General features: G+C 41.5%; 1 protein-coding gene across 1 annotated transcript in view; it reads right to left on the bottom strand.

The window, feature by feature from the left end:
* COLEC10 (collectin subfamily member 10) overlaps nucleotides 1-13,820 on the bottom strand; it is an 18,574-nt gene extending 4,754 nt beyond the window's left edge. Inside the window, exons 1-3 of the mRNA XM_071738254.1 lie at nucleotides 13,378-13,820; nucleotides 2,077-2,148; nucleotides 451-522 (exon numbers count right to left, since the gene is read on the bottom strand). Coding sequence (XP_071594355.1) covers nucleotides 451-522; nucleotides 2,077-2,148; nucleotides 13,378-13,525 — 292 coding nt within the window. The 5' untranslated portion in view covers nucleotides 13,526-13,820. The remainder of the gene's footprint in view (nucleotides 1-450; nucleotides 523-2,076; nucleotides 2,149-13,377) is intronic.

Raw genomic sequence — 13,820 nt, 5'->3', positions numbered from 1 at the left:
CCTTAAATATTTTTCTTACTGAGCTCTCCTATGCATTGCTTGCTCATGTGTCCCCCAGCAGTGCAGGTGTCAATGTGTGGCATCCTGAACAGCAGCAGAATATTGACTTAGGCCTTCAGCATCCAAAGCAAGAGGCACAAATCTGGCTTTCAGAGTGCTTAGAGGATTTACTTTACAAGAGCCTGATTTCTTCCTTCCACTTTACCATCAAAGAACATTGATTTCTTAACTCAGAAAACAAATTATTTTAACCAAGCTAGTCAGATATATTGCACTTGGGAAATAAAAGAAACATATCTCAGTTAGCACTTTTCATCAATCTTTATGCCTAACTTTACTTGGAGAGCAGTGGTCACAGCTGTTATTTGATATTACTCCATACCTGGAACTCTCACAAAACACATATTTACCTTGAGGGAAAAAACAAAAAATTCCCAGGCTAGAGCTTACCCTTTCCACCAATTGGACCAATTTTCCCAAGCATTCCCTGGTCACCAATGTCCCCCACAAGTCCTTTATTTCCTGAGAGAAAAAATAAAGAGGAAAAGAATATGGATGATTTCTGTAATTCCTTTCCCATGGCACTGTTTAGCTCTTTACTGCTGCTGTTTTTCCTGAGTGTGGCCTGTCCACATATGTGGCAAAGTCAAAATGAGTGGAGCCCTCAGGAGGGCTGGAAAAAACCACTGCAGATCTCTGCTACTGTAGGATAAACCAGCAGGACATTGCAAGGCACCTTGGTTGAACTGTTTGGTCAAATAACCAGAAACGTCATGGGTTTTGTACAGAAAATACAAACTAAAACTTCTAGTCACTATTCAAATATTGATTTTACTTCACAGCCAAACTAAGCTGAAAGCAGGTTTTACTTGTTTGGTTTTTTCTTCACCCCACACAAAAGCCTTTCTTTCTTCCTTGAGGTAAAGTCCTTGTAGCTCTGCTGGGAAGCTTTCTCAAAGTGGAACAGTAAATAAGGAGCTACTGGTTTTGCTGTATGTGCTTTCCCAGTCCTCAGAGCATCAATATAATGCATGCCTTCTTAATTAATCAATAGCTATTTTAGAAAATAGCTTGCTAATGATGACAGCCCAGTTTAGGGAATCTCAGTTTGTACACTGAATTTAACTTTTCTAAGATGCTTCATAAATGGTTGGTTGGTTACCTGATTCCCTTGTATCTTACCCTATCTCCTTTTTCAGGTAAGAAGCAAAGTCATACGAATGCATTTGAAAATTTAAGGGTTTTTTATTATAACAATAATAGCAGGGTGATTTTAAAGTTTCAATAAAAGCCAAGACTTTCCTGATTAGTCCCACACCACTGACCAGGGAGAAAGACCAATGGATATGCATTATCACTAAACTCTTATGCTAATTCAAGCTTCTGAGTTAGAGTATGCAAACGAGGCTGATACCATTGCATCTGTTGCCTCCAAATGTTCTGTCCAGCTCATTGTGGATATGGGATATGTTAAATAGGAATGAGTCCTGAGATATCTGCAACTCCTGGTTTTCATCTCAGGTGTTGCTTGGTCAGAGGAACTTTGTTTCTCAGTATATGCTTGTTTGCTTTTTTGCAAAATAGGAACAACTGAGACTGAATTTTGTTTAGCATCCTGATCTAAGTTAAGTAAGTTACTCCTGATCTTAGTAAGTTACTCCTTACTAAGCAGTAACACTCAAAATTCAGTTTCAACTTAAGGATCACTTCAGTAAGAGAGCAGTGATCTTTCTAATTACATTAATGATTATATATATGATCTGAGAAATGATTATACATATGATCTGGGTCTTCTGGATCTTATTAATGAGAGACACTTGGGAAAGCACAAGTAAATGAACAGGTTTATTACATGACTGATTAAATTGTTGCCATGTGTAGCTGCTGTACATATTGACAGGAATCACACTAAGCTCTCCCAAGTGTTAGGTTGTCTGATTAATGTTTGACAGAATTGTGAAATACACAGGTGCAGCAGGAATGAAAAGCATTAAACATCAGTGATCATATGCACCAATACAGTTGTGTGTAATGATATTCCTATACCATTAATAGCCCACAAACTCTCATAAATACCTTTTGGTCCTTTTGGTCCAACTTTCCCTTGTTTGCCCACTTCTCCTCTGTCTCCTTTTTCACCTTCATCCCCTTCCAAAAACAAAAAAACAGAAATAAAGTATCATGGTACATTTATCTCAGTACAGTAAATGCATACATCTCTACCTCCTCAGAAAGTAAAGTTCACACCTTTTTTTTCCTCCAATTTTTTTTTTTTTTTTTTTTTTTTTTTACTTTGCATTGAAGGTAAAGTAGCCATGAGTTAAATTTCCAGAGAAGAGCTGATGAATCTGAGCATCCTTAGGAAAAGCCAAGAACTTTCCCTTTCAGGGAGGCTGTTCCAACAGAGGAATTACACAGTACCACCTTTTAGTCCTTCTCTTTCAGCCTTGCTATCCATAAAGCAGATAAATAAACCAGTCTGTCTCTATTGGGAAATCTGTACACTCGGGCAAGAACTGCCAGGGGAGGCAGTAGGAATTTATTAATTGTTCTGAGTGACTGTAGTAACTTTGGGTTCAAGGTATGCAGAAGCTTTTGGAATGGGAGGAATGTAAATATGTTGAAACAGAACTTAACATAAGCTGTAGCACTTTGTATGGCAGAAGTCTTGCCTCCAGTTTTTGACAGGTGACATTTTAAATGTTGATACAACAAACGGGTTTTGCAACTACTCTGATGATTTGTTTTGAAATTGTCATGCAGAGCATATCTGTAAGAGGTAAAATCTTTGCATTCATTACAGCAGTGCAGAGATTTCTCCAAAATAGATCACGACTGTATTACACAGGTTCCTGTATAATACTGTTTAAATACTCCTACTATTGTAAGATGCAGTCTCACTGAGCAGCTTGCAGCCCAAAGGAACAGGACAGCAATTAGCAGGAAAGAAACGTTACCTCCTTCTTTAGGTAGCATACAATTTCACTTCATATTATGCAGGAAAATGGGGGCATAACTTCGGCTGATTTTCCTACCACCTACTTCTTAGTTTTGAGCCAAATACCAAGAATATATTTCTTTTTGTTTGTTTGTTTTTTGGTTTTTGTTTGGTTTTTGTTTTTTGGATTTTTTTAAAGCAATTGATGGGATGGGAGAAGCCCTGCACCAAACCACTAGCACTCAATACAGGAAGCCTTCTAAAACCTCTTTCCCCATCCCTTACCCTCATCTGTAGTGGGGTTTGCCATGTGATGGGAAGCAGAACCAGAGTCTCTTGGCCAAGACAGAATCTCCTGTGCAAGTGGCAGCCAGTTGTGTCTGTGCCTGCAGCCAAGAAAGAAGCTGCATTTCAGCACACTTCTCATGGGAGGGAAGTCTGTCCAGATGTCAGAAAAACTGAATCAAGGACAGAAGAGGAAGAGCATTCTGTGCCCAGAACACCAACCTGTCTGCCTGAGGTTGGTGCTTCCAGCCCTGGAAGAAGCTGTTCAGGAACAGGGTGACTTGTTCTCTGGGCAGCCACTTCCAGCTTCCCATGAGCAGTGGTTTCAGGGTTTGCCTGAGCCAAGAGCAGTATCCAGACTACTAATGAACAACCACAAGGGATTCATTTCTGCACAAATTAGTCTGTCTATTAATTTATAATATCCCATGTCAAAAAGGTCAATGACTTAATTATGTGCTGAGGGAGAAAGTAGCTTCCCATGGTTGCTTTCAGAATGATAATTTCATTGAGTCTCATTTTCTGAAAAATACTGCCCACTCCTTCCTGATTTACCTTCTACTTCTATAGCCACAGGTAGCATATCATAGACTGTCCTGTGAGGTGATGAGAGGTGACAAGTGGTGCATATTATTTGCAGAATAGAAAATGTAGTATTAGCTGTTTGGCTCCTTTCCCTCTCAGTTACATGGACTGGACTGAGTCTGTCCTTCTGTGCTGAAAAAACTCCAGCCTTGGGACCCTCTTGTGGAGGACAGATTCACCCCATTGATCAGGATTGTTGGGCAGGTGGGCTTGAGGACCTTGAAGCTCCTTTCCAACCATGATGATTCTAGGATTCTAGGATGCCCTTTGGAGGGCATGGTCAGTGGTCCAAGCTGAGGAAGATAAAGGCCTGAACTTCAGTTCTGCTTGGAGAGAGGAAGCATTTGCCGGAGGGATGGACAAGGAGGAATCATGTTGTGGTGTGTGTGCTGATTTACTTGGGTGCTTTGTTTTTAACACCAGCTTCTTCAGGGCAAAGTAGGAAAGGAAAAGGCCACAAGAAGTGAGCAGCAGAAATTTTAAACATCTCTGTTTTCACTAGTTCTTTAAAATACTGTAAAAGCCAGTATATATTGCCAAAACCCAAGCTCCTTAAATATCCAGTTGAAGCTGTGGGTCAGCCTGGAGCTGTTGGAAGGATGCCTGCTGGTACTGGGTCCTTATCTAGAGTTCATCAAACAGTAGAGCCAGAGTTTGTACAATTTAATTTCACTGTTGACCTCATTGCTAATAACATTTACAACTGAGACACCAAGGAATTCTCCTTTACAAACCCATTTATGAAATCCTTGAGAAAACTGTAAAACTCACTTCTCAGTAGTTCAGAAATTCAGAAAAGCTTCCCAGAGGATGAAAAAGGGCGTTTGAAATTATATTCCAGGAAAAGGTTAAGAGTGGATCTGATCACAGTCTGCAAACCTGTACAGAGGGAGAAGTACATGATAATAGAAAGGAAGCAGGGTGAGTTTCAATGGCTGGAAAGGCTGGATGAGTCCTGACTGGGAATGCAGCTGAGGTTATTTAACAAATGGACTATGCTCTCCAGAAGGGGAGGGAGAAGTAGGAGGGTCTTCATGTCACACTTTTTCCACTGCAATGAATTCCTTTGTGTAAGATATGCTGTAACTCTGGGACTGAAACCGTTGTAGGTGTTTCTTTGGTCTATGTCATGCAGGACATCCAGATTTCTGCTGACCTTCCAAACCAGGGGACCAACCATCACTCTGGCAGTCCTCATCACCTCTCTCAGGCTACCTGATTACATTCCCTGTGGCTTGCAGACTGCTCTGCTGGGTTAAAGGCTCCAGAGAAATATATTTTCTGCAGAAGGAAGACCTCTGTCTGAGAATGACGATGATTTTTTTTTGGCGGGGGGAGGGGGCAAGAAACATTGCTTAGACAGTCATAGAAATAGAGCCCTGCAAAGAAAGTCAATTGAACAGCTGAGAAGCTATGATTTCTTTCTGAAAATGTTTTCTTCCAGTCTCAGTTTCAACATTTTGAGCCACTAAAAGCTGCAGTGATTTTTTTTCTGACAGCCTCAAGCAAGCTTCTCACACATGGGGCTGCTAGAAGTGAAGTTATATTGCTCTATATGGGCCACCACACTCAGAGCTGACAGATGAAAGCTTTAAAATGTGTGGAAAAGGTTATCCTGAAGATTTTGAGGTGTTAAGGAGTATCTCAACTTTTATTCCTAACACCTCATGTAGTTCCAGTTCTTGCTCAAGCCCTCTAAAAGTGTAAAGGAAAGGGAAGTAAATCTATCACCTGTTTCACCTTGGCATAAAGCATCTTGCCACACTCTGCCATAGTTTCCCTATCTAGGAAAATGGGAAGAATAATAATTTGCCTATATTGAAGAGAGGGAAATCTTGCTTTTCCCCACCTATTGCAGCTGAGAATTGGTAGGCATTACAAAACAAAGGTTGAGCCAAACCGTATTAATTAATGGCACCATCTCGTTGTTAATTTAAGACTGTATTATGCCCAATGCTTAAGAATATGGTGTTATAAATGTGTCTGCCTTTAGCAGCTGTTTGTGGTAATCTCAAATTTTGGGCAGAAACTTAAACTCTTGGGTTATGCTTCCCCCTTGTGGTCTTGCTTTGATTTGCAGTCAAATAGGAGGAGATGTGAGAGGTTGGTTGAGGTTTTTTTGGGCAGAGGTTGAGTTGGTTTTGTCTCTAATTTGTAATAAACATCTCTCCCTTTCCTCTGGGGCTTCGTGTGGACAGGCCACCCCCCTGTATTAGCCACTTGTTTGTAATCTGCCAGAAAACTGAATCCAAATCCTGGCAGTACTCTGGACTGGGTTTTTGAATTTTTTTACTACTGTGCTTTGTGCAGCAGGAGTTTTCTTACCAAAAAAACCAACCAAACAAAAAACCAACCCAACAAAATAAAAAAACCCCTCTGATCCCTGACTGTCAGGCTGTCACCTTAAAACTGTGGTTGCAAGGATGCCAAGCAATGCACTGCACTGGCATTTGAAGCATGGGTGAAGCACCTGGAGCCAGTAGCTGAAGGAAAGCCACTTCTTAACCTTGTTAGTATTCCCTCAAGCTGATTCACTTCTGTGTCACAGATTTAAAATACCAGCCTTCTAGAGTGAACATATGTGACAATAAATGACTGGGCTCTTCCAGCTTGGGGCAGCACAAGGCAAAAGGAAAGCAGAAGTCATAAGCAGTAAATGACTTTTTCAGCTGTTAGAAAAATTTAGTTGTAATTGAGAGGGACCCCCAGTCCTTCCCTCTCCTATAAACAAGCTCAGGAAAATGCTGAGGGTCTAATATTCAGTAGGAATCTTAGGCAGTAGAGTCTCTTCCTCTTCAGGAGTTTCACTGAGTAACACGACGTTGGGAGGTTACATTTGGTACAAATTTAATTAGTAAGAATCTACTGACCCACAAGAAACTTAGATTTCTCTACGGTATATTTTGTGGCTATTTTTTCTGGTTTGTGTTCTTGAACAGAGGAAATTGTCAAGTTAAATCTTTCACATATGTTTAATGACTCTCCAAATCTTGTGATCAAGGGCTGACCTTGGTTCTTGGAGAATCAGGGGAATCTTGGAGAATCCCTGGTGTTTATGGAGCCCCCACTTATCTGTAGAGGCAGTGATGTATTGTGGCTGGAGAATGTCTGAGGGCTGCCTGAAGGCTGAAGCCAAGAGCAGACTTCTGTGTCTCTGTGAACATGTAGCCTTTTCACTCAGAGCTCTGCTGAGAGACTTCTTGGGTCCATGCAAGGTTTCACAGAGACACTTTGAGAGGTGTGCTGGCAAGTCACATATCAGCTTCATGTCAGCTCCAGTTCCCCTCTCCTGACCAAAAATACTGAGAAAATGTTAATGTTGTATCAGCCTTTGATTTGAAGTATACTTTGCTCCATACTCCAGGGCATAGCCACCCTTTCAGATGATAGAAACACCACTTGTCCTACTACATCAGATACTCTTAATTGAAAAAAGCTCACCACCAGCCCTTGATATGCCCTGGATGCATGACTGACATGCTGTGAGGGGAGGAAGGATGGTTACTCTTGATTAGTATGCAAGTGAATGCTTTGCACTGCTTGCCTTTGATGCATTTAGCATTCCTAGATGTGGCCAATGTCCCCCCACAAAGGCTTTGTACTGAATCTGTTATGTGGTTTTACCCTCTCATCTTCCAATCTGCTGAGCTCCATGTTTCATACTTGTAGTCCCAGCTGAGGTGAGATAGGGATCCTCCCTACCTCCCCACACAGAAGGGGAGGAGTGTGGGTGATTCTGCCTGTCCTGGGTGGTAAAATAAAGGGATAAAGATGTGTGCATAAATCTGAAACTTGTAGGCAACTCCAGGAACAACTGAATGCCTTGCTTTCCTGGAAGAGCCTTGCAGATAGCCACGGAATTGGCTCTGCAGCCTACGGACACTGAGTGACCCTGAGCACAATGAACCTTTGCGGTCCTTGTGCTTTCACAAACTCTGTTCAGAGGTTTTATCACCAGAGGGAGTTGCAGACTACAAGAAATAGATGCAGAATACATCCCAGTTTGTCTTTCTAGATACGGCAATGGAAAGTCTCAAGATTTTCTCTAATTTCACTTGCAGTGTCTTTTAGATCCTTAGCTGATTTTCCATAGCAATGGGGATTCGTGCTTTCAAGATATATGTGGTTAGAGAGGACAGGATTTCTTAATATCTGCTCATCTGACACAATGTCCTATTCCCTGTTTTTCCCCCTTCCTTCATCCCCCAGCACTCACCTGCACACCTCCTTTTCCTCTGCCTGACACAGAGCACTCTCTTGACCCTGTATTGAAGGAATTCAACTCACTAAACAGAGGAATATCAGTGAGGCAAATAATACACATTTTTAGTGAGCTGGATCAACTCAGTGGAAAGTCTGATGAGTAAACAGCTGAGCCAGCATAAGGTAGAATCACCTGGTCAGACTTGGGGAAGAAAATGCTGGACTTCCTTTTTTTGGCAGAAAACCTACAGATGAGTGGAGCTGCTGTGCAGCTGCACCCATAAGCACTCTCCCAGGTGTTCTGCAGGAACATGCAGGGATCCCACAGGTTTCTCCATGAGAAAGAAATCATTTCCCTCACAGGTTCCTGAACTTGCTGTCTCTTTTTCAGCTAGTTCCAAATTAGACAACAAATACCCTTCCCTGGTGGAACAGAAAGGATGGTCAAAAATTAACTGGATTCTATGACCATTTTTCTGCTTTCCAGTTAAAAATGTTCCCAAACTTCAGTGGAAATGCCCTCTTCTGTTGTATTGTATGAGCTAGACCCAAGCCTTCAGCAGGCTTAGTGAAGCTTTGAGGGCTTGTATTATTTGAAAGTGTGGGCCTCTGTGCCTGTCTGGGGTATACACTATTTCTTTAATTTAAATTATTCCTGATTCTCTTTTCAATTTACTTTTCCTGGACTCTTCCCCTGTCATTTTGACATGATCTCAGATACCCATGAATTATGGGCACTTCAGTGAGGAATCAGACTGACATTGATAAGAAATACAGACCTATTATCTTTTGAATTTATGTATTTAAGTCCCCACAGACATGCTTTGTAGCTCAGGCTGATAAACTTCAGAAACTTAACATATGCTAAAATGTGGAAGTCTGAAAGACATGAAAAATAGAATGATGTGTAGAAATTAAAGGGTTCTTCAGATCAAATGTGAGGCACTAAGAGGGAAGTTTAGTTATAGGTTTTAACAGTCTACAGTATGTGGTAAGGCACTTATATTTTCAGAAGGAAATGTGGACAACAGAATATCTGGTTTCTGAGAGTCTGAGATTTTCCAGGAGTGGAATTGCGTAAAGCAAAATTAAAGCTGAGAGATGGACAGCTATATTGGAGACCACAGTAAATGCTATTTTGAGGCACCAGCCAATGTCATGGAGTTTATAAGCATCATTTGTCAGAAATAATAAGGAAACGCCTCACATCTAAATTGCTACGGGAAACTCCCGGTATTCTTCAGATTTCATCTTGATCCAGTTTCTCAACCTGGAACCGATTCAAGACCTTTGAAGTTCCTGTGTGTGCATTTCAAGGGAAAAGTGCTGGGACCTGAGGTAGATAGGAAGATGCAGAGCCAGCCTTCTGAAGCACAGAGCTCCCAGGAATCCACACAAACTCTGTAGCTGGAGCCTTGTTCTGCAGCCAGCGCCCCACTCTTCTTCCCCTGCTTTTAATGGGAGGTCAGGAGAGAAAGTTTTGGGCTCTCTGCTTATTTCTGCCCTCATGTCATTGCTTATTGACTCAGACCAGGTCAGTCCCCATCTTGTCTCTTAGAACTTCCTTTGCAGATCAGACAAAACTGAGTTTCCAGCCTCCAGGTTGGAAGAAAGGCCAGAGCTGGGGCACCCCTCAAAGGCAGAGCCTGGGGGAGCAGGTCCCGGTGTTCCTGCTGCTGCCAGGGCACAGGCTGACAAGTGGTGCTTTTGCTCTCATGTCTCCAGCTGCTGCCTCCTCACAGACCCAGTTCCTCTCCCAGCAGCAGCACCAGCCATCCAGTTTCCAGGCTTGGAATAGTGAAAAGTAAACAATAGAGCCATGATACTGATTTTGCTGGGCCAAGCACTTGGCTGCCATCGGGGAAAATCATTGTTTTGTTCAGGCTTGATCTGATTCTGTTTGGGCCCAAGAGGTCAATGGAGTACAGAACGCAGCCTTTATTGCACTGGTTACTCAGCTGTGAACAAGTGTTACCAAACGTCAGCCTTCAGAGATCCTGTGCTCAAGCACTTCAGCTATGACCAAGTTGTTCTTGTACATCTCAGGTCAAACACCAAAAATCACTAGTTACAAATACTGAAAATCTGTTTTGGTCCAAAGCAAAGATTTTTTGTTTTGCTTTGTTTGGTTGTTTTTTGGGGTTTTTTTTGTTTGTTTTCCCAGGGTATTTCAGGAAAGGTCCTAAAATGCCTCCCGCATTTTGATTTTGAACTGCTATAGAAGGCAGCTTGCTGTGTAGCTTAAAAGCATTTTTGAGAAGGCAGAACAAGACAGCCATTGCACTAGGACTATGTTCACTGAAAAGGATCCCCTCTTTTTGAGAAGAGACCTGAGCATTGCCTAGAAAAGGAAACTTGGAGAGGAGTGTCATCTTTTGCTTTTCTCTTATTCTTTTTCCTCCCTTTTCTGGAGCACTTGTTTAGAAAAATTCTTTGCATAATTTTTTACAAACAAATTTCAACTTTTATTTGCTTGCTCCAGACATGGAAAATCAGCAGAGATGGAAGCAAGGCCAAGCACATCATTTGCATCGCACAGAACCACCAGAGGTCAGACTTAAACTCCTGTTGGTTTCTGATGCTGCAGAGTTGAATTCAGACTGACTTGTGTCATTGCAACAGAAAGTGCAAAAGGCTCACAGCACATTTATTGCATTCCTTCTGGTCCAGGTAGACTGCAGCCTTGCAGAATCTGTTCTAGCTCTTTGTATTAGACACACAGGACTCTGGTTTTGCCTCAGAGAGAGGCAATCCAGAGAATCAGCTTTTTGAGAGCTGGTGGGACTGTCACTTTATCAGACTTTCCTTTACCCTTTCTTTTCACCCCATTACTCGTACTTCTCTTGTGACATCTCAGGTATGAGCATAACAGGATATATTTTTGAAGGGGACTTACACAAATTAACTCTGAAAAGTTACATGTGGCTTGTATAAGAAGTGGCCAGTTTTCACAACACTAATGACCCTTTTTGAACAGAATTTTCAGGATGAGTATAAAGAGGTTGAGTGCTTGCTCTTGTAGCAACTGTGAATTCCTAGATGATGAAGGAAGTAATGCAACCTCCAGTAGTGCAAGAAATTAAGGGCTGTGCAGTCTGAGCCTCTCCAAACAACCTCACTTCTCACTCAGCTTTCTCCTCTTGGTTGTGCTCTGTGATGGGAAAAGCAGTACTGGTGCTGCAAAGCACTGGGGACCATTCCACTTGTAACCCACATACTGGATGTAGCCTGCAGGACACTTTGTGCCTTGTAGAGGGATAGGTGAGATGGGATTGAGAAGGAAGTCTTACAGCTACTGAATACCTTTTAATTCCTTGCACTTCTAGGTACATTAGACACTGCAAAGTCAATATGGAAGGAAGAAGTTGCCACAACAGAAACCTGTACTGGGGTGGTAGAAAAAGCCAACATACTGTATAAGTTCAGCACTTTCTTCCCATGAGACCACCACTGTGTTCAACCACAGCTGAAGATGCTGAGCAGATAGGGGTGAGATGGTGAAACTTGTGCAGGGTGTGTCAAAACCCATTTTTCAGGCAATGGTAGAAAAAGGGACACAACATAGGACAGAATATAAACCTTACAACAACAGAAGTAAGAGACTTGTCCATTGTTGGGGTAAAAATCTGAGCAGGAAAATGTTACCTGTGCCTGTGGTGTGGTCCAAGGCTTGGGACCACATGCTCTGAGCCAGTAGATGTAACACAGACAGAGAAAAACTGTCAGCAAGACACACTTCCTTCTGCTTCCTCTTTCAATACAAGGGATGCCTGAGGAGTAACAGAGTAGTTCACACACCCAGCTTGCTCAGCCTTTAATTGCCCAACTGACTGGTAATCAATACAACCAGTGCCACTGAGAGCCACTTGTAACTGTCCTGTAAGAGCTCAGCTCTGGTAGGAACTGGAATTAGGATCACAAGGACTGAAAAATGTGTTTAAAACCTGCAATGGATTTGAGCCAGTAATTTGGAGGTGATTTCCTTGATACTCCTTTTACCAATCATGGATCTTGGGCATGATAACCTAATTTTAAAATAGTAGTGAGGACTGTACCAATACACTGTTTGGCTCCCCTTGTGTCTTGGTGGCAGTCGGGAGACAGCAGGATGGTAATGACTAAATCCTGACTTTCTCAGTATCACACTTGCAAAAACCCCTAATATCTAACCTTTAAATGCACCCTGTACAAGCTAGACCACAGAAACCAGCTGGAGTCCCAGCTATTCTCATGTTGTCACCAGACCACCTCATTAGCCTTGCAACTTGTTAAACACAATTCTGTCAAACTTTCTTCTCCAGCCTGCCATTATTCAGATCCTAACTAAACAAACTCCCACTAGCTCCCTTGGGGATCATTACATCTCTCTGCTTTTAAGCTGTGGCAGAAAAGTTTAAGCTTGCATTGTAATCATAAAGAAATTACCTTGCTGATTAAAAACAGCCCTTTAAGCAACATACATTTGAATAATCCATCATAAAAAAATGAATCTTTAGCAGTGGTTTTTTTTTATATTGTTTTTCCTGCTTAAAATTTAAATCAGTTGCATTTTTTTCTCAGTCTGTAGCCTATAGAAAAAAACCAATTAATTAATAAAAGAGATCAATAGTTCAAACTGCAATAGCCATGGTGTGGAATATATATGTTTTAGATCTGTCACTACAAGAGAGATGTGTAACTCATGGACCTACTTTTTGGCTGAGATACCCTCCAGGCAATGCCATTGACATTAGTTGTGTTACACAAAAAGTAAGTTAATGCAGAAAATTTAATTTCAGATATTTGCAAAGTGTTTTGAAGATAAAAGTACTGTAGACACCCCAGCTGATCTAGCCCTTGTTGAAATCTGTAGCAAAGTTCCTGTTTAATTCCACAGGAGCTACTGGATCAGGTCTGATGAATGCAGCAGCAGAGCTGTGTTTACAAGTAACTCTTTGGAAATACTGACAGTTCAGTCATTTTAAATATTGCAGATCTCTCCCTACCTAGAGGTGCAATGAGAACCATTAACAGTTCACATTTCTGGTCTACTTTTAGACAAAGTCACACAGTTTCTGGCTGCTAGCTGCACTGGTTGTGTGATGAATACAAGAGGAGGAGATTTATGTGGCTGGAGAAAGATGCAGAAGGATATCTCCAATTTATATGAGACTATGTGGCACTGCTCTTGAAAATAAAGAAAAGCAAACTCAAATCTCCTTGCTTCATCACTTTGCCCTATCACAGTTCCACTTTTCTCGATGTTTTTACAGTCTGCAATAATTCACATCTTTAATCCCCAGCCCACGCCACAAGCCCTCCGTGACTATTTTTAAAATCAGATTTATCAGTACTGGTTTTAGCATTAACAACCTGATATTCCTCACCTTTTGGTCCAGGTAAAATTGTGTGTGTGGAGCAGACATCTGTTGTAGGTCGACTGTCAACATCAAACCCAAAAACCTGAACCTGGAAGACAAAAAGCACTACAAGGGTCCTGTATTTCTTTAGCTGTTGTTCTTTCTTGCTGCTCATCCTTGCAGCTTCTCAGGAAATGCCTTTCGTTGTTACAGTCTTAACAAATGCAGCTGATTCAAAAATAAATGCACCACTAACTGAAGCAGTGCAAAGATTGGGAACTGCACGCAAGAAGAGCTAAATAAAGTGAAGAAAGGAGCTTGACGATGCTGTAGTTATTTCTGTCCTGCACGTTATCCAGGATATTTATTTAACACTGACAGCTGTTTATTCCAATTTATCTCTTATCTGTGAGATGTTTAGCTGCTTTTGCTGTGAAAAATTTCTTCAATATATGGGGATATCTCTTTTG

This window comes from Heliangelus exortis, chromosome 2 (assembly GCF_036169615.1).
Source record: "Heliangelus exortis chromosome 2, bHelExo1.hap1, whole genome shotgun sequence".
NCBI classification, from domain to species: domain Eukaryota; kingdom Metazoa; phylum Chordata; class Aves; order Apodiformes; family Trochilidae; genus Heliangelus; species Heliangelus exortis.
The sequence above is the reverse complement of the archived record's forward strand: the minus strand, read 5'-3'. Positions and strand labels throughout refer to the sequence as shown.